This window comes from Mytilus edulis, chromosome 2 (assembly GCF_963676685.1).
Source record: "Mytilus edulis chromosome 2, xbMytEdul2.2, whole genome shotgun sequence".
NCBI lineage: Eukaryota > Metazoa > Mollusca > Bivalvia > Mytilida > Mytilidae > Mytilus > Mytilus edulis.
The window spans coordinates 61,974,312-61,996,248 of NC_092345.1; the positions used below are offsets into that span (position 1 = coordinate 61,974,312).

At 30.4% G+C, this 21,937-nt stretch overlaps 1 protein-coding gene across 1 annotated transcript in view; it reads right to left on the reverse strand.

Moving 5' to 3' along the window:
* Positions 1-8,961: 8,961 nt before the first annotated feature.
* The window catches only part of LOC139512597 (myb-like protein X), a 35,585-nt gene continuing 22,609 nt past the window's right edge, over positions 8,962-21,937 (reverse strand). The window contains exons 13-20 of the mRNA XM_071300322.1: positions 20,804-21,028; positions 18,130-18,207; positions 14,903-14,989; positions 13,559-13,636; positions 12,924-13,025; positions 11,117-11,230; positions 10,397-10,524; positions 8,962-9,889 (exon numbers count right to left, since the gene is read on the reverse strand). Of these exons, the coding sequence (XP_071156423.1) occupies positions 10,442-10,524; positions 11,117-11,230; positions 12,924-13,025; positions 13,559-13,636; positions 14,903-14,989; positions 18,130-18,207; positions 20,804-21,028 (767 nt within the window). The 3' untranslated portion in view covers positions 8,962-9,889; positions 10,397-10,441. The remainder of the gene's footprint in view (positions 9,890-10,396; positions 10,525-11,116; positions 11,231-12,923; positions 13,026-13,558; positions 13,637-14,902; positions 14,990-18,129; positions 18,208-20,803; positions 21,029-21,937) is intronic.

A 21,937-nucleotide genomic window follows, 5' to 3' on the forward strand; every position in this document is an offset into this window, starting at 1 on the left:
TCTTAAAATAATAAAATAAATAATAATCAAAAATATTCATAAAAAAAACAGCAAAAAAACACTACCAAAGTGTAGATCTTATTCCAAATTGATTTTCACGATTAAAGCTATTGGTATTGTTATCAAGACTGTTTATCCCTCGCATATTTAATTAACTTAAAGGGGAAAAACATACTATCGCTATTTTGTGCAATTTTTCTTTGATCTTTTTTGGGGATAATTTTTCATATCATGCTACTCGATTGAGATGGAAATTATCGCTAAAAACTAAGGAGGCACGTGGCGTTGCTAACGAAGTTGACAACGACGTCAAAGGTAAAATAGCGATGAACAGATTATCATTGGTCATCTCAATTCGATTGCGTTTTTCGCTTTCGTCGTACCGGCTCAAGCGAGAAAATTAATCTTGTTGAGATGATCAACGATAATCTATAAGTATCATTAATTTTATTTTGCACAAATTTAGTTTACTGCAAAATTATTAATACGATCTGTTCTCTTTATGATATAAACAATCAATGTACGAAAATGCTAACCAACAAATATAATATTAACAAGTATATTTGATGTGTCCTCCAATACATTAACTTGGTGTTAATTGTATCTGCAAATAATTCAACTGTTAAATCCGCTCCACTTAAAAAAGCAGTCAATCAATTACGTAGTTCAAATAGACCAAACAAGCATTTTGTTGGTTCACACTCTCCGTTCATTAACGACATTAACAATGGTAAATACTACCTTCCATTGGTGTCAACGCATACTTTTAGTCCCTTTAAGCATGCAGATTCATCAACAACATATGCTACCACAAATACGAGTAGAAATATCATTTCACAAACGAAAACACCATCAATACCATGGACATTCGAACAAACTACAATGAAACCGGAAGAATTGATAAATTTACTAACAGATAAAATTATTATCAATAATGTACAGCTGTCATGATTGTTCAACAATACACAAAACAAAACAAAAAATCATCGGATGTCCGCATTCAACATACACTAAGAGTTAAAGTGAAATGTTTCCGACTATTTTCATTTTGCTAAATTATAACAATAATGATATTTTTAAATGTTGAAATTCGTAGAAATCCTTCACGATAATGCTGTTTAAATCATAGATTAAAAAAGTTAACAATTAAAATGTGCAAATTATGCAAGATGGCTTTAGATTATTTGTAAATTAAAGTTATTGTTACCTTAATGGCAGGAACCATTTGGTAAAAAAAGAAATAACAAAATATTATTGTCTTGCAGCACAGATAAAATTTGAGTTTCTGTATGGATATTGCACGAATTTTAAAACAGTTGACTCCAGACTTTTTATTAAGAACTATTAGTATACCCCGTTGTGTAAATACATGTATGTTTTCAATGAAATACAATTAACTTTATAATAAAAATTACTTGGAAAAAATTATGAATATATCTTAAGGCCAAAATCATATCTTAGCTGTATTTGGCAAAACTTCATTTTGTCTTTTTAACTTTGTTTTTATTCGACCGTCACGCATGTGTCTTTTGTAGACGAAACGCGCACCTTGCTTAAGTACAAAATTTCAATCCTGGTATCTATGATGAGTTTACTTTAGAGAATCAAAATCAAAATCAAGAGTGAACGATTAAAAAAACGTTCGTTTCAAAAAGTTATTGGTTGTGTTGCTCAATGTTGATAAAAGTAGCAACCTCCTGTGCGTCATTTTTTTAAGCACGCTTTGATGCCCAAAGCTACAGAAAAGGGCACAACAACCAGTGATTTTTTGTGTGTTGCCAAGGACATTGATATGAATTAATCACAATTTCAGTTATCACATAATAAAAATAGAAGTTATCAAGAGCATGTGTCGCTCGCCGGTTTATAATTATAATTATTAATACTTATATATAATTGAGTCAAAGTTTGGTTTAATCTGGTCGAGAAGTTAAATTAAACGCAGAAATCTTTTGATGTTTTTTTTTTAAATTACCAATTAATTCCCATTTGTCTTATTAATTTATTTGTAGATCTTTATTTGCTTGATTACTTTGCTGTTTACAGTTTATCTCAATCTATAATGATATTCAAGATAATTAATAAACATTGCAAACTGATTCTGTTATGCACGTCTCCCAAACGAACACCAATTAAATACCCTTTTTCTTCAAAATTTATTTCATCCAGGGAATGTTTAATGCTGGAAATGCCTTTTAATATTTTTAGGAACATCCTTTAAAAAGGGTTTGCAGGGAGGCATTCGCCCAATACAAGTATGACGAAAGAGACGATTTAATAATTGTTTAAAAAATGTGACTCAACAATTCTGAAAATAGAAAATATCAAGCTCAAATTCTAAGCGCCCCTCTAAAATAAAAGCACCCTCCCATGGAAAAAATCAAGACATTTCATTGAAGTCTTACAATACTTACTGAGGACCTCTTATCATTAATCATATTAGTATTTAAGTTGTTACCATTTGATTTTTTTTTTAAAATATTTCTCCCGTATACTTCTTACAGTGACTTGACTGTTAATGTTGCTCTCCACCAATTGCAACTCATTCAAAATTTTGACCAAATTGCAATTTGTTTTATAAAATCAAATTGTTCAACTGGTCAGAAATTTGAACCAACTGCTGTAGAAAACCACAGCCATGTCATGACAGTGCAAGGTGATAAAATAAAACATACTTACAATCCTATAAGACTTTAACTCCACTTTAATGATGTTGTGACAAAATTAGTTTATCAGTTTGTATAGTTATATTATATTCATTTCCATGCTGAAGGGGAACTGTTTATTTTGAATTGCTATTAAATTGTCCAAACTAAGCTTTCATATAGTTTTTCTTTCTAAAAGTATTCTATATTTATAAGAATCAGACATTATGTGAATTAAAACATTTCATATTCAGTAAAATATGTGTAAAATTGCAATATATGTTTGTAGGAAGTTTACATGGGGGAGATAATAACTTTTCTTTCAAAAAGTCTTTATTCAAAAGAATAACATTTTAGGTTATCTCCCCTGAAAACTTATCAATAGCATATTGTTATTTCACACATATTTTACTGAATATATGATGTTTTATTTAAAATGATATCTGATTCTTATAAATATAGAATACTTTTAGAAAGAAAAACTATATAAAAGCTTAGTTTGGACAATTTTATAGCAATTCAAAATAAACAGTTCCTCTTCAGCATGGAAATGACTATAATATAACTATACAAACTGATAAACTAATTTTGTCACAACATCATTAAAGTGGAGTTAAAGTCTTATAGGATTGTAAGTATATTTTATTTTATCACCTTGCACTTTCACATTAAGACTGAACAATTTGTTCAATATTCTGACCAGTTGAACAATTTGGTTTAATAAAACAAATTGCAATTTGGTCAAAATTTTGAATGAGTTGCAATTGGTGGAGAGCAACACTAACAGTCAAGTCACTGTAAGTAAACTCCGATGCTCTATTTTTAGCCATGTTACTCATGAAGGTTGGATGGTAGGGTCATCAGATACGTTTTTGAATCAAAATACCCTATTAAAAATTGTAGCTAAGTTGAATTATTTTTGGCCCATTAGATTAAGTAGAGAAGATGTTTGTAAAAATTAAATATAAAGGACGATAACTCATTCATAATTCATTCATTTGATCTGAACGTCACTGGTGAGTCTTATGATGACGAAACGCGGGTCTGGTGTATTAGATTATAAGCCTGCTACCTTTGATAGCTATTAAGAGTTAATTTACAATTTTAGTCTTAATTGACTTATTAGTTGATCGTACTTTGTTGAACATTATTGTTGTTTACAGTTCATCCTTATCTATAATAATATTCAAAATAACTACCCAAAAAACTGCAAAATGCTCTTATACCTATCAATGCATAATTCATGAGACAACAACGTAACAAATGGTTGTCTGATTCCTCTGAAAATTTTATGGCAGTTACATCTTAACTAGATAAACATTTTCGTTTTTTTGCACTTCAATAATTCTGTTGTTTCGTTGTTTATCTCTTAAAGTTGATGTGTTTGCCTCAATTTTGGTTTGTAAACCGGATTTGTTTTTTCTCAATCGATTTATGACTTTTGAACAGCGGTATACTACTGTTGCCTTTATTTACCCAATGTCAGATTTGTTCTAAATGGTTAAGTTTCAGAGATTTAAGTCAAACACTGAATTTTACCACTTTGTTATATTTTTAGCCATATATAAGCCATGTTGATGGCAGGCGGGGTAATTTATTTTCAATTGTTTCTGAGGTGAAGATGTTTGTAAAAGATAGGTATTTACGAAAAATTGTTATAAATTGAGTATAAAGAGCATTAACTCAATTTTGTTCATTTGACTTATTTGTTCATCTTACTTTGATGAACTTTATTGCTGTTTACATTGATATGAGAAGATGTAGTATTAGTGCTAATGAGACAACTCTCCATCCAAGTTACAAGTTGTAAAGGTAAATCATTATATGTCAAAGTACGATCTTCAACATGGAGCCTTGTCTCACACCGAACAGCAAGCTATAAAGGTCCCCAACAATTACTAGTGTAAAATCATTCAAACACGATAGCCAATGGTTTAATCTTTAAAAAAACGATAACCACATCAACAACCAATGAACTATTCTGTGGAAAGACCTATGGTATTTTTTCTGGTTATTGTTTTTCTTCTTCCGCCAATTTTTTTTCCTGTTTCTCTTTTTTGTGGTTTCACAGAATATCCCTTTATATTTTTTGCATATGATATCGAACAGTTATTGCGCTTTTGAGACTGACCCTGTGTAGTCGAAGAATTTTTATTTTAAGAGTTATCTTCGCAAACACTGTCTGCTTTGTTCTGAGATCTCCTCCGTAACCGTAAAAGAAAGCGACAAATTTATTTTACCAATTTGCTTGCTATAACCTCAGGATATTTTGTCGAATTTTGACGGAAGCGATACGAAAACTCCATATGAGAGTTATTTCCCCTCTGTATTTGACGTAGGGGAAATAAAAATGTATAGCATGACTGGTAAGCGATAGAGACGTAAGATATATATATTTGGTGTCCTTGGTTCATTTGAAAGAAATTTAAGTCAGGGTCAAAGGTCAAGTTCTTATCTAAATTTTGACTTTTCCTTGTTCCATGATCTCCTCTGTCACTTTTGAAAAAAACGAGTGCAAAATGTTTGCCTAATTGTGATGTAGATAGGATCAATCCAATGACATCTTATAGGAGTTATTGTCTCTGAAATGATTGATTGTGAGGTCAATTGATTATTACTGCAACTTGGTACATGAGAAAGCCATAGGGTCGTTTGAAAACTGTTGATTGACATATGACCTTGAATATATAAACCGGAAGTGACCTTGAATAAACCTGAATTCGCCATTTTTCACTTCTTTCATGAGAAATTTCTAAACATCTATATATTTATTTAAATGCATACATAAACCTTGATTTAAAATGGTTTACTTTTATAAATTGTGACTTGGATGGAGAATTGTCTCATTGGCACTCATACCACATCTTCCTATATCTATAAACCTATCAAATGAGACCGGAAGTGAACTTCAATAATTCGGAAGAACCTATTATCTCTAAATTACAGACAAAAGTATATTGAAACCATATATTTTTGGAATCAGTGTGAATAAAGCTATCCTATGAGACTGGATGTGATATTTTTTAAAACCGGAAATAGACAATTATCACTTTTTATTTAGGCATAAATATATATAAACATTTATTTAATAAATCAGTATGAAAAAAACTCATGCTTGGACGCCAATAGTAACTTTGAGTAAACCGGGAGTAGCTTATGATCAATAATTAAGAAAAGTGATGTGGAAAGACTTTCAGTTGTTCTCTGAACAATTGGTTTTTAATTTTTATTTTTAGTTGCTTTTTCTTGAGTGATTACTACAATGTCCTAACGCTTAGTATATAACTTAACGGAAATTTATATACTCCGACATAAAAACTCGGTCACATGAAAATTGTGTACTGCCAACTAATATTTATGCAATCTGTTTTAAAATCATGGGCAAAAAGTTTGGGTTTTTTTTTTATCGTGGGGATACTTATTGATGTAGGTTTTAGAAAAGAGAAAGAAAACAAAAGAGAGCAATTTCATATGTCTTGCTTGTCTTACTGGTTATGACTTAATAGATGCTGAAAGTCTTGGTGAAAAAAAGGTTATATAACCCTCATAATTTAAAGTGCACATTACTAATGATCCGTTAAGATGAGGTCTCGGTCAAATAAACTCTCCTACAAAGACTTGTATTCATCGCTATTTTTTCAATTGACCAAATATTGTTTAACCACTGCTTGTAGTATCACCAAAACTTAATTATCTTGTTCACTGATTGCTGAAACACGACTGAGAACTGCTGCACTGCACTTTCAGACGAACATGTAGACATTGCAAGCATACCATATACCGGTACTTGTAACCAAATACAGTTATTTTAAAACTCATTATAAGTGCCATTGAAATGTAAAATCGTTAACTAAAATCACTCAAAATTTGTTGACTGGGCATCTTAGTATATATAGAATGGCATGAACTACAACAAGCGAGACCGGGTGCTTCGAAAGGGCAAATTTTCATACAAAAAATATTGCAAAGCACGTAATCTGATTAATTGGAGAAGATTTATAAGTTTGACTTTGATTAAAGATTAAACAAGGACGTGCATTAACGTGATATATAGTATATGATAATTTCTCATATATGAGATTTCGAAATATTACAGAACTATTTATTTTTAAGGAATTGCAAAACGCTTTCTTTGTGATTACTATATACTATTATTATATATCATAGAATTCGTCGCTTAATTATCTCAATTGTTTTGTAATGGTATACTCGGACATTAGTTTAATTCTGTTATACCCAATGAGGTTTCTACTTCGTCAAAATTATCCTTTTATGCCAGTTTATTTTAAAAGAGAATTGTATCTTCTAGCTATTGAAAATTCTTTAATGTGCTTTTATGCCTTTGGTCAACTGAAAACTAGTGTCTGATCTGTTGTCATGTGGAATTTTCGACAGTTAAAAAATGTTTTAAAAAACTCGAATTAAATATTTCGTGGAAGGGCAGACTTAAAATTTTTTGTTTTGTTCAATTATTAATGAAAGTGAAATAATGAAATACGAATTCGCCTTTGACAGCCAGTATGATTCAATTTTGTCAAAATAAGCTAAGAAACATTGATGATAAACTATTCACTTGCAATTGAATAATTCGACCTCATTGAATCCGTATTCATGTGATTTTCAATTTAACACCTAGAGATGGATAATGCATGAATTGTGCGTGTTAAGTTATTTATAGGAAAAGAATGTCAACATTGAAAGTGAAACAAGGGTACATCATTTGATTGTCTGATTCAATCCACAAAAAAAATCATTCTTATACAGGTAAAAACGATGATTAATATATATTTTTAATCTATAACATGAAACTAAACCGACCTGGAAAAAATCAAATCGCACTAGTTCACTTTATATTTATATCTATGTGTATTACAATTGCTGAAATGGACATTAAAGGTATTCGGAGGTTAATTCGATGGTTGATACATAACGTTTAAACCAAAATACACACGAAACGAAGCTACATATTATTTAGCCCATGCCCTGTAAATTGTTTATTTTAGAATATTCATTATTTGCATAAATGTTTGACATTGTTATAAATCAAATACCGGTATGAGAATAAGCAAATATGTCACATTTATGTTCCTTATAACCTTTTCACAAATATGGTCATATCTACACTACAAATTTCAATCTGAGTACAGACAAAACTGTGCATCTTGAAAAGCTATTGAGCATTGCTGGACATGGATAAACAAAATTTAAATGCATTTCAAGTTTCAGAATATCAAGAACTTGAGAAGGTTTTGCTATTTATTTTTGTTCGTTCAAGCAGAAGGTGACAAAATAAACTAAGTTTGGAAAGAATTATGAGAAAGTTCCTTCATATCTCACATGTTGTGAGCTGTATTTATTTTAATGAACAATAGAAGGACAATATACATCTGCCAACAATAAGTAATTCAAACTGTGTGACTGAGTAGACTGCATCAAATGATACTCATGTGCTTGTTTATTGTGCCATCTTCGGCAGTCTGGAAAAAAATGCACATCAAAATCCAGGTACGTTTTTTTTTTATTTTCTGAATTATAGACTTCATATAACTTTTACGCCCGTCTGGCGTACTAAATTATAATCCTGGTACCTTTGATAACTATTTATACCACTGGGTCGATGCCACTGCTGGTGGACGTTTCGTCCCCGAGGGTATCACCAGCCCAGTAGTCAACACTTCAGTGTTGACATGAATATCAATAATGTTGTCATTATTTTTATAAATTTCTTGTTTACAAAACTTTGAATTTTTCGAAAAACTAAGGATTTTTTTTATCCTAGGCATAGATTACCGTAGCCGTATTTTGCACAACTTTTTGGAATTTTGGATCCTCAATGCTCTTCAATTTTGTACTTGTTTGGCTTAATAAATACTTTGATATGAGCGTCACTGATGAGTTTTATGTAGACGAAACGCGCGTATGGCGTACTAAATTATAATCCTGGTACCTTTGATAACTATTTTATATATCTAGGTCCTGCCATGCCTTAAAACTTTCCTAGATGCATCAATGTGTTTGTACTAATAGTAAACTTTGTGGTGTAAAGGCGGTCACATTTTACAATTTCTTTAGATAAACCTTGATTTCAACTGGGTTTCCGCCTAGATTCAATTTGAAGATTCTTAAATGCATTTGAATAATATATGGTTTTCAGTGCATCGGTACTTAAGAAATAAAAACATCAAACATCTAAACATTCATCAACATCCACAAAATCATTCACATCTTCATCAAAACACTATTTTATTAGCGGCGATGAAAATTTGAAGGAAAAACAACATAAAAAAAGGAAGACAAATGGTTTGTTTTCAACGCTTTTATTTTTTTATTGACACACGGCATCACATGAAATAATTTTTAGATCACTTACATCTACAAACACCATCACTTAAATTACTGAAAACATCTTATCTTTTTAATCGTAAGCAAAATGTTTCTAATGCAATACAATAGCTCTAATATTTCTAGTCTGTCAAATGCATCTCGAAGTCTACAAAGACAGATATTAGATACAGGTTCATGCAGTAGTCATACTCGTATAAAAAATGACATATTATTACAATACATTCAACTATTATACCTTGACATATTTATGTGTTACCTTTTATTTCGGTTGTTAGTGTTAATAACTTTATTTTTATATCATTAGCATTATATTTATAATGTGTGTCCCCGAGGGTATCACCAGCCCAGTAGTCAGCACTTCTGTGTTGACATGAATATCAATTATATGATCATTTTAATAAGAAAAACTAAGGATTTTCGTATCCCAGGAATAGATTACCGTAGCCGTATTTGGCACAACTTTTTTTGGAATTGTTTGGTCCTCAATGCTCTTCATCTTTGTACTTCTTTGGCTTTATAACTTTTTTTATCTGAGCGTCATTGATGAGTCTTATGTAGACGAAAAACGCGGCTGGCGTATTAAATTCTAATCCTGGTACCTTTAATAACTATACAGTCATCTTTCCTCTAAAATAATATGTCTTACGAGTATACCGTTATAAATCAAATTTGAGTTTCGATATACAATATAATAAAAATACATGGTTTTTCAACATTTAATTTAGTTTTTAACGCTATCTTCATGAAACTGTAAATAATATCGATCCTAAACGGCCCTAGCTCTTATTTTGTTCTTGAATATATATTTTTGGCATGGTGCTTTGCAATATAATCTCTGTCAGATATCCCATCTCTGTTCTTCGGTTGATCTCCGTCTTTTTTTTCAATATTTTTTTAACCTGCAATGATAAATGAATGAATTATGCAGAGTAATCTTAAAATTACAAAAGTCGGCCTTTCGAAGATTATGCAGATTGATAAATCTTTAAAATGTTCGTTCACATAAATAATGAGATAATTTTTCAAATATTCTCTGTTCAACAGCTGATGTCCTTAAAAATCTATGAAAACAATCACTCATTGAAAATTATTGCATTGCAAATAACTTTTCCGATCAAAATCAATGAAAGTATGTTCACAGCCGAATCTTAAGTGAAGACGGACGAAAAAGACAAAAGCATTGTCGAAGTCACCTTTTGAAAAAGTTAAAATTGTAATTGCTTTTGAAATACTTAATCTTCCCTAATTGTCACTTTGAAAGCAATCCGGAAAACAATTAGGATTTACCAATTTTATAGATTATTATTTTTGTTTAAGCATTATATGGTTCTTTCCCACACAAATTAATCTAAATCAAAACTTGACCTCTAGGCTGTACTAGTATAAAATAATGTAAAAACCCGTACATGTAAAAATTAATAACCGTTTTCCAAGTCATTTACATTCGCTTCTTAGTCATCTGATTTTGGGTCCTTGGATGTAGTTCCTTTATCAGTACCGGAATCTGCAGATTCAGGTTTTGTCGATTCGCTTTCTAAATAAGAAATAATTAAAAAAAAATATTATTGGATTGAAGTGTGATAATAAAAGCCACTTTCATAACTATTGTCTATATCAAGGCGGACAGTTGTTTTGGTTCTTTTTTTGGTGGAGGAACTGTTGTGCCCAGAGAACACCACCCATCTTCGACAAGAAAACTGGCTACCCTAGTCAAATATAGTTGGAATATGGATTTCATGTAATTCTGTTTTACAGGACAACCCATTTCGTATATGAACGAAATCACTGGATTCCTGGTTATTTTTGTTTTTGCTATGCCAACTTCAATTTCTTTTGAGAAAATTGATAATTCATTATTTGTTTTAAGATTGTAGCATCATACCTTCAACCTCTCTGTAATTTTATTTGACACTATCGGAAGGTACGCTTTTCCAGAGTCGGAAAGCAAGCGTTACCGGCGATTAAATCGGAAAGCAAATGTTCCGAATATACATGTCGTAGATCCTTCTGCTGTTGTGGAAATTTTACCACATTTCCTTATTCTTGATAAAATTGAAGAAACTCTGTCATTAAAAAAAAGGCAACGTTGTGTATTAGTACTTGCGATACATTTTAAAAGACATTACCTTCAAGATCTTTTAGTATTGTATTAAAACTTTCTTCCGTCATTTCTGTGACATTAACTGTCTCCGTATTGACACTTTCGTCTGGATCATGTGTCTCAAATTTAAATTTGGTCACTGTAAAATAACAAATAAAACATGAGTTTAACAGTTGAAGATGTTGAGGAAATTGAGGATATTAAAAAAAAACAAAAAAACAAAAAAACTGAAAAAACCATAGGAAATACATCCGTTTTAATCCATTTTGATATAATATACAAAGTATAGATTAATTTAGTAATGTATTTGCATATATATAACGTCAGGTCTTTTTAATTAAAAATAGTCTACATTATTTTATAATGTTATTCACTATGAAAACAAAAAAAGTTGTCAACAAAGAAAAACAAAATGGCATAAAACATCATGATAGTTTCATATTCATAGAAACAAAGCTTACGGATTTAGATTAAATTACTGTTCACAGGGTTCCGAGGGGCAATACAATAGTGTATAATCAAATATTAAAAAACAATTTGAAAGTCAAATGGTATAGAAGTTTTATATTTTAAAGTTGATTGTTGGTAATTGCATTTGATATAGTATGAGACAGTAAGTATATTCCAACAGAAAACAACATATTTCACCATTGAAATATTTGATGAAACTGAAACTGAAAGTAATTTTTAGAGTTTAAAAAAAAAATTAATCATAATTGTACAATCGTTACAGATTTATATGCTTTTACTAGATGATCAAGGTATAGAATGTTTATATGATTTTGAAAATCTTTATAGACAAAACATACCTCAATCAAGGGTAACTAAATATTCATGCAAACCAAATAACTATAATATTAGCTGTTGTTATATACAATGACGGAAGAAAGAAATTTTCATTTCTGTAGAACCTATGTCGGAGATGAACTTCATTTTCTATTTAGTTTAAACATCATAAAGTTACGGAATTAAACTTATCCCTTCGTAATGTTAAAAATATCTCAATGAAATAGAATTTAAGGGTATGTTACCTATGTGTCATATACAGCTAAACGATTTTTTTCTGTATTTAACTTATTATTTTGTATTGTCTCATTGATGCATATTCTCTCCCATACCTGTTTTTGCCTTATTCTTTATATTTTCAAAGAAGATTAAATTATTGGAGATCATTATACCTGATTCAACACAACATTTGTTTAATTTCAGATGCAAAATGAAAATGCTGTCCATAAAGAATTTCTGTCACTACTAAAATGGTATTGTACACGCATACAAAATTGGTAATCTTTTCTAAGAATGAGTGTTGTCACACACACTGGACTATAACTGTGATTTTGTAAAATACTATGTAATTATCAATTTATCCAGAAATTGCGGTTCATATTGAAAATTGGTGTCCTACAGTGAAGTCAATATTTAATGTTTATCTAGATTTACTGACATTGATTGTAGGTACAATACCAATTTAAATCGATGTTTTAACCTTAATTTGCCTTCATGTTTGTATAAAACACAAAGACTCAATACATAATAAATGCTTATACATATATCCAAACCATGAATTACTTAAATTATTGGTTTTCAAAACAAATTGACAACAATTAGTCAATTTTCAACAATTATTAGTAATGACAAAAGAGGCAATTATACATTCGTTTGATGTGTTTGAGATTTAGATTTTCCCATTTGCTTTGGGACTTTTCGTTAGGAATTTTCCTCGGAGTTCGGAGTTTTTAGTTATTTTACTTTTTATGACAAATAAGTAAAGTTCGCAAATATATATGTGTACAATTTAAACTCCAAACACTTCTGCTGTATATAAAACCTACTTTTCCATTCTTCGTTTTCCTTAATCTTAATATTCTCGTCTCCGTCAGTAAAGGTCTCTTCATTTGATTCGTAATTTTTGTCTTTATGCTCGTTGATTGAAGCTGAAATGAAAACAGGTTGTATAAAATGAAAACTTCTAACAATGTTAAATTACTGACATTATGTTTATTATTAATTATGTTTATTGTCAATTATATGTGATATTATTTTCGGGAAATACTATGAAACTATCAATGTACCCTACACAACTGTAGCATTGGTATTCTTCCTCATGGTGTTTACTAAAAAATGTGCAAGGAGGATGACAAGAGCGATAAATCAAAACATGCTCACGACATTTTTTTTTATTTTGAACGTGCAAACTTCATATGGATGAAACTTATGTTGTTACTTTCACAGACTACAAAAGAGGGAGTTTTTCCCTTAATTAACGGTTATATAAAAAAAGAAAGTCAAATGTATACATATTTTTGATATAAATCTTTATACGTCGTATCAGATAAAATGAAGACAACCGAACAGCACATGTAATGCTATTGATGCATTAGCAAGATTACTTATTCATTTTTACACAATATAAAATTGTACACATTTTATAATACAAAATAAGTATCCAATTTTATGTTTTCCTTACTGTTTTCGTTATGGGTATTTACAGTACCGGTCTCTTCAACGGGTTCCTTACTTTCGTCTGTATTCGCGTTTTCACATGCTGAAAGATAAGGTGAAAACAAAATCTATTGTTCTTCAATGATTTTTTTCTAGATAACATTATGGGAGATTAATATGACTAATTTTTTAATGTTCTGAACATGGACTACAATATACATAAACAAAATATAAAATGTCATAACAGTTATTTTTATCTTGGCACATTGACTTTAAAAATCAAAAGGCTTTTATCCCTTTTCGATATTTTTACACTGTAAAATGTGAAAATACAGAAAATTGTCTAGATACTATTTGTTAAGAGCCATGACCGGATGGGCTGACTGACAGACGGACAGGAAAATAAGGCGACTTTTATAAAAAGATATAAGTTTCCCAATAATTATTAGAACTGACAAAAACGTAAAGTAATCGAAGTACAACGCCATACATTATTTCATAGAAATTTTTTTCAAAAAATACTAGCATTATGAACGTAATAAAACAAAAAAAGTAGTATGATCAACAACACAATTGTTTGTAGTAAAGTAATGAATATCCGATTCATCATTTTAATTATGGATTATTATGATAAGAATTCAATTTTCTTTAGAGAGAAACTTATGCCGAATAAATATTTGTCCTTATAACTGATCACGTATCAGTCAATTTCGCAAATAAATATGCAAACCCATATGCTGTATAAAAACTTATTACGCAGTTCTTGGTTTTCCTCAATCGCAACTATGTTTCCGTAAACAAAAAATCAAATGTAAATACCGGGAGATTTAAAGCGTCTTCTACGCATCAGAACGAATAAAGTTAAATTGGAAAAAATATATAAGTGAAAAATGCGATTAAAAAGGAATAATCATTGAATAATATAATAATATCAATATTATCAAAATTGGGTAATACGGAACAGTCAAAATAGTATCGTATGTATAGGGCTTTCATGGTTAATAAAATTACAGAATTTGTCCTATTAGAATCAAAATAGTTCATGGCAGCCGTAGATTTGTTTTCATTTAACCATGGGTTGGGCATTTATAATCGTATTTTACCCCTCACTAAAGCTCAGGGTAAAATAATCGAATATAAATCCCCAACCCATGGTTAAAAGAAAACAGTTATAGGGCTGCCATAAATTATTTCTTAAGTAATGAATATCCGATTCATCATTTTGATTATAGATTATAATGATAAGAATTCAATTTTATTGAGAGAAACTTATGCCGAAAAAATATTTGACCTTATAACTGATGACGGACGTATCAGTCAACTTCGCAAATAAATATGCAAACCCATATGCTGTATAAAAACTTATTACACATTTCTTTGTTTTCCTCAATCGCATTTTTGTTTGCCACAACAATACATATCTCGTCATTTTCTTTTTTATGCTGTTTTGAAGATACTGAAATGAAAAGATGTAGAATTAACAGCCTCTATACCCTATTAAAACATTTCGTTCTGAATGACTTTATTGTATGGTTTAACTATGTTTAGTGTTATGAACGTGTGGTAACAATCTCGTAAAATACTACAAAACGCCTAATGTAACAAATACAGCGGTTACATAAGTGAAATTATCTTGTCATTTACTTAACATATAGAATGACGATGGTAAGACCTATCCCCATATACGAAACAACGACATTTTCTGGTGCTGAACTTTCAAATATCAATATGACAAAACATGTGTACATACATTGTACTTCAACAGAATGGAAAAGATTTTTTTCAAACTCATCGGTTAATATTTTTTTCGGAATCAAACCTAACATAAACATTTTAATTTTTAGAATAATAAATAATAAAACCCACAAAATATTTATCGTTAGAAAGAGTTACTGTATTATCGAAGTGATACTAAAACATTGACTGGCGGACTTGAATTTCCTCAAACATCACCGATTGCTGACGTTGCACAATTTTTTTGACTCGAAATTAAAAGCGTATACATGACTTTTTGAGAATTTTTCTTCCTTAAACATTTCCTTGCATCCATTGCCAAGTTATAATGTGTAAAAAAGATGTTGATTTTCCTTTTCGTCACGACTGAGAAAGGAAAATTGAAATTGTGTCATTAGAAAATTACAGGGAATTTAGTGGACGATCTTTGGAGAACAATTTCGCGCTATAAAATTACTTTTTCAGTTCCTAAAACTTCAGAGCAGGTAGTCATTACTCGTAAGCGACCACCTATGTACCTTGTCAACATGTAGTTTAACGTAACATCATTCAAATTAAATAAGCCAATATCATTTGAAACACAGTATAATGGCTACAACGTCATGTTTTAGCAAGTTGTTGGATGTCATGGCAGGCAGATTTACATCAATAATGTTTCTCGTATTCTGAAATGCCACTTCATCCACTTTAGTATTGTTTATAAATGTTTCAGTGTACAACACATTACTGCAAAAACAGACTGAAATGTGTGGACATGGGCAAAATTAGAAAGGGGGAAAACTTGACTAAAAACATTCCCAACATTGTTGGATAACTTTTATGTCAATCGTTTAGGGACTTTTAACAGCTGTCTTTGCCTTTGACGATTGATACGACCAATAATGAAAAGAAAAAAGGATTCTAGTGCATATATACTACATGATTTAAACGTTAGTCATAACTTAGTCAATTCAATATTCGAATTTCAAACTTATCTTAGACGATTAGAGAATCAACTTGTGTATTTTGAAATGAAAATAATTAAAAAAAAATAATCGATTGTTGCGTTTCTAAAGTCCGTCAGTATATGCTAACTTTTGTAACCTGAACTTTGTTAAATAATGCAATTATAGTATACCGCTGTTCAAATTCATAAATCGATTGAGAAAAAAAAAATCCGGGTTAAAAACTAAAACTCAGGGAAACGCATCAAATATAAAAGGAGACCTACGATACAACAGAAACACAACATAAAAATGTAACACACACAGAAACGAATTATAATATAACAATGGCAATTATCCTGACTTGGTGCAGGATATTTTAAGAAAAAAATGGTGGGTTGAACCTGGTTTTGTGGCATGCAAACCCTCCCGCTTTTATGGCAATGTTAAATATAACATTAAAATGAGAACATTAGATGACAGAACTACAATACAAATAAATGGGAGAACGTAAAAGACAGAGAAACACTGGAATAATAGCTAACAAAAGGTACCAGGTTTAAAATTTAATACGCCAGACGTGCAAAGTACAATTTTAAAGAGAACTGAAGACCAAAAGGTCCAACAAGTTATGCCCAATACGGATAGGGTTTTCTGCCTGGGATAAGAATATCCTTATTATTTAGAATAATTCATACTTTTGCAAACAGTAAATTTTATTAAATGACTATATAATAGATATACTTGATAAAACCGGAGTGGTGACTAACTACATAATAAAAACGGATACATTACATAAAACAATCTAAACCAGCACATAAAAAATACACAGCCGAGTTAGCCAAATCCATCAACGCACAAAGTGACGTCGCATTTGAATTTCTAAAAAAAAATTCCAAAAACAAGATAGAATTAGGATAGAATTCAAGACTGGATTTGTAATACTGATATATCATTCATTAATAACAATGAAAATTACAATACTAATTAATATCAAATTGTGGTAGTAATTAGATAATTAATAACTAGTTGTATTTCAAAAATTGAAATTTTCCAATATTTGTGTTTATTCAATGACTTGTTTTTCCCTTCTAAATGGTTTGACGTGTTCATATAATGGAAAAAGGAAAATTGTAGTCTGCACTTCTGTGTTGTCTTGAGTTATCGTTGATATGTTCATATTTATAAATTAACTGTTAAACTTTGATTTTTTAAAATACTAAAGCTTTTACACCACTGGGTCGATGCCACTGCTGGTGGACGTTACGTCCCCGAGGGTATCACCAGCCAATAATGTGGTCATTTTTATAAATTTCCTGTTTATAAAACTTTGAATTTTTTGAAAAACTAAGGATTTTCTAATCCCAGGCATAGATTACCTTAGCAGTATTTGTTACAACTTTTTGGAATTTTGGATCCTCAATGCTCTACAACTTTGTACTTGTTTGGCTTTATAAATATTTTGATATGAGCGTCACTGATGAGTCTTATGTAGACTAAACGCGCGTCTGGCGTACTAAGTTATAACCCCGGTACCTTCGATAACTATTTTCTACCTCGTGAATAGATTACCTTAGCTGTATTTGGCAAAACTTTTTCGGAATTTTCGGTCCTCAATGCTCTTTAACTTCGTACTTTATTATGCCTTTTTGGCATTTTTTTTTATTCGAGCGTCTCTGCTGAGTCTTTTGTAGACGAAACGCGCGTCTAGCGTAAATATAAAATTTCAATCCTGGTTTCTATGAGGAGTTTATTTACTGGATATCAGTCTATGATTGACATCCTTATTTACACCTAAAATACTAGGACATCTAAACAGCACATGTTATGCTATTGATGTATAAGTAAAACAGCAAATTCATATACTATTATGGACGAAAACACACTACACACATTCTACTGCTTAATAATTAACTTTCCAATTGTTTGAATCCCTTACTCTTTTCGTTCTCAGCCACAACAGAGCAGATTTCTCCAACAAGTTCATCACTTTTGTCTTTTTGCTCTTTTGCCAATTCTAAAATGAAAATGCAATTCTGTGCGATTTAATGCATGTACTAATCTGGACAGCATTATACAATCACTATTCAAATTCAAAATACAAATCATAATTTATAAAAAAAAAATTGTACACAACATATACATAAATTATATATATATTATAAGTGATAACAGTTACTTTGGCATATCGACCTAAAAAAGCAATAGGTTTCTTTCCCTGTCCAGTATCGCCGTACTGTATAAAAGTTCAACAAAACAAGGAAAATTCAAGTTATTTTTTATAAACCTATGATTAGATCTGCAATCAGATAGATTGATGAGATAATAACGAGACTACAATCAACATATTCTGTCAGCGTAAATATGAATATTCTTGACAAAAAAGTAATGTAATCATACAACAAGGAAAATGTTATTTATAAAACAAACTTTCGTAAAATGTTCTGTACATAATGCTGATACATTAACGTAAGGAAGAACTTCTTCTCTGGACTGATGGAACTTAACTTCACAATTATCATTTCAATTATTTTTCTCTTGCTGATTCAAAACCTCAAAGAAAAAAGGGTTTGTCATATCATTATCACTTTGATAAAGCAATATTGTGAAAAAGAAGTTGAATATTTGATTAAACCAGTCTAGATTGTTTTTAATTTGAATTTGATCTTTTGGTTCTTTTAGTTTTTTTTCAATTCTTCAATACATTTTGAACTAAGTTTCTGATGCACGAATTTTTAGAAATAACTCTGCTGACGTGTTTAAATGTTCAACGAAGCATTAACAAATTAGCGTTCAAATTTATTTGGTTAGAGAAATACAAATATAACATAACAGGTCTGTCTTTGCATTATCATACGTCTGATATAAGACATATTCAAACGTCGAAGTATATATATTATAAGTATGTTACCAAGTTTCTATTAAAAAACCTAATTTGAGGCCTCATCACGATTTACTTGCAAAAGAATTTGCCAATAAACATTTTTAAGATATGTAGTAAAACAGATGGAATCATTAAATCAATTTATTCATTGTGCATGTTACCTTGATGATCTGATTGAAAGTGAAACTTATGAACAACATTTACAACAACAACTTGAAGATTTTATATGATAAATAACTGCAAATTGTGTCCGAATTTTTCTAACATTCCGGAACATTTGTCTAAGTTACCCGGAAAAGTATTTTATTTACATCGACTGATCACTGTATGATCGTGTCATCAGCGTTAGTATAGCATGAAGTTTGATTAGCTTTAGAGACACAAATCAACCGTTGACTTTTGACATTGTAATTGTCTTTGCAATATTTATTCAGTTCAACATATTTTTCTGTAGTTTTTAGTAACTCAAAACGAAGTCGTATAGTTGTTATTTGTTTTAACAATAATCGTATATGCATATTTAAAAGCTACAATCTATTTGATATATAACGTACAATCGGATTGTATATATTTCATCGTTCTTATAGGATGAAAGTGAGATCTCAGTTACCTTTGACCTGTTAATATCTTTTTCGTATGCTTAAAGGATAGAAAGATTCCATAAAACGTGCTCAGCAACGAAAACTGTATGAAGTATCAAGGTTTTTATATCAGTTGATTAATATGAATTTTCCATTTTGAATTTTTTGCAAGTGTATTAACATTGTGTTAACGAAGAAAACATTATTTTGATTAAATTCACTTGACTTATCAGTTTTCATTGACGTTTAGACCTCATTTCCTTTTATTCATATTGCCTATATATTCGTCTTGAATGCACAACCAAGTCTTCTTAGCAATTAGTATTTTAAACATATATTAATGCACTAAATCTTACATTACAACTATGAACAGTCTGATTGTAGAATGTTTCGTTTATGATAAAATTCTATCCTCTTGAGATTTAAAATCTTTTGTTCAAACAAAATTTACAGAGAGCAAATTAAACGACATTTTCAACTTTTCGACCCAATGATAGTACACTGATTTTTTTGGGGGGCCAGCTGAAGTTCGCCTTCGTGTGCGGGTTTTCTCGCTGTTTGGATACTCGTTGGTAGCCTTCGGTTGTTGTTTTTCTGTTTGATCGGGTTGTTGTCTTTTTGACATGTTTCCCATTTGCATTCTCTAATTTTGGTATTTGTTTTTGCTATATTTCAAGATTCAATCTTTAACTCTTTTTGACATTCCATGAATTATTACAGACACTTTGCATATATGGAATGCAGTGATTCATAGACTTACTACATTGGAATATACCTTCTCACAAGTCGTATTTTTTTCTATTGCCGAGTTGTGATAAATCAAAGATTTATCTGTAAATGGATACAACAATGAACAAGAACGTGACATGTACACTGATATGTAAATCAACCCCAGTTTTGGGTGGAATTCGTGTTGCTCAGTCTTTAGTTTTCTATGTTGAGTCATTTGTACTATTATTTGTCTGTTTGTCTTTTCTATTTTTGGCCATGGTGTTGTTATTTATTTTCTATCGATCAGTTTGAATGTTCCTCTGGTATTTTCGCCCCCTTTAACATATGGCAAAAGTGCTTACACCTCAACTGTATGTCGCAATTATATCCCCCGTTTTTAAGTACTAGTTTGGACATCTCAGACCTCAAAGCCTTACCTGTTGAGTTATTCGTAACACTATTTTTGTATTCGTTTAATCCGGTAACGCTACTGTGTGTGGATTTGAATGATAATTCGTCATCGTTTTCGGTTGAAGATGAATCATTCTGTTTTGTTTGCGAAATTTGGTCGGTTGTACGGCCATCAATTTGATTATATTTCAACTCTTCTTGTGATGAGGATATATCATGAACACTTGTTTTACTGTCCCTTTGTCTTGATACTGTAGGAAATCAAACATAAATATGATATCTTAACTGATACATACAAAGGAAAACAGGCATTTCCCACAAATAAATAACAAGAAAAAAAACCAACAAATACAAAACAGTTAAACAGACCATAGCACTAACATCAGATTCCTTCGCATGCAAATATTCTATCATATATAGACTATCGTAGTTCAGTTTGGGGAAATTTATAACAAAAAGATTCAGATAGAATCATAAAACTTCAAAAAACAGTAGCAATTAATATACTTGAATGTAATATTTCTGTTCCATCTAATCAAAATATGTTTTCTTCTATAAAAGGCTACCTTTAACAAAACGAATAAAATTCCAACAATCAATTTTAATGTACAAAATTGTACATGGACTAACACCTGATTACATATCTACACCAACTATTAGTGATGTTCAACACTACAATCTTACGATCTCTCTCTAATAATGATCTATACGTTCCAAGACCAAATACACTATTTTTATATCCAAAAAAATATTCATATCTTCAAACAAGCTATAGAATAATTAACCGCTCACAATAAAAAAAAATGTTATGTTGAACATTGTAATAATCATTTTCTTGACAATTCTACGCAAATCGAATAACATTTTTTCTTTCTTTTATTGTTAGAATAAGAAAACTAAATCAAAACTTTATCAATGTTTGCCATTTTTATGTATGAATGATTGAATTGTATATATGTTCCGGACCATATGAGTATTTGGACCATACGCGTATGGTCATGACCATGTGGGTATATACTCATATGGTCGGGGTAATCAACTCTCTGTTACAGTTTTACTTTTAATACTTCTAAACTCTTCATATGGTATGACCATTGATCAAAAAGACGCTATCATATAGGTAATTTTATTATTATATTATGATAAACAGATTAGCTAAA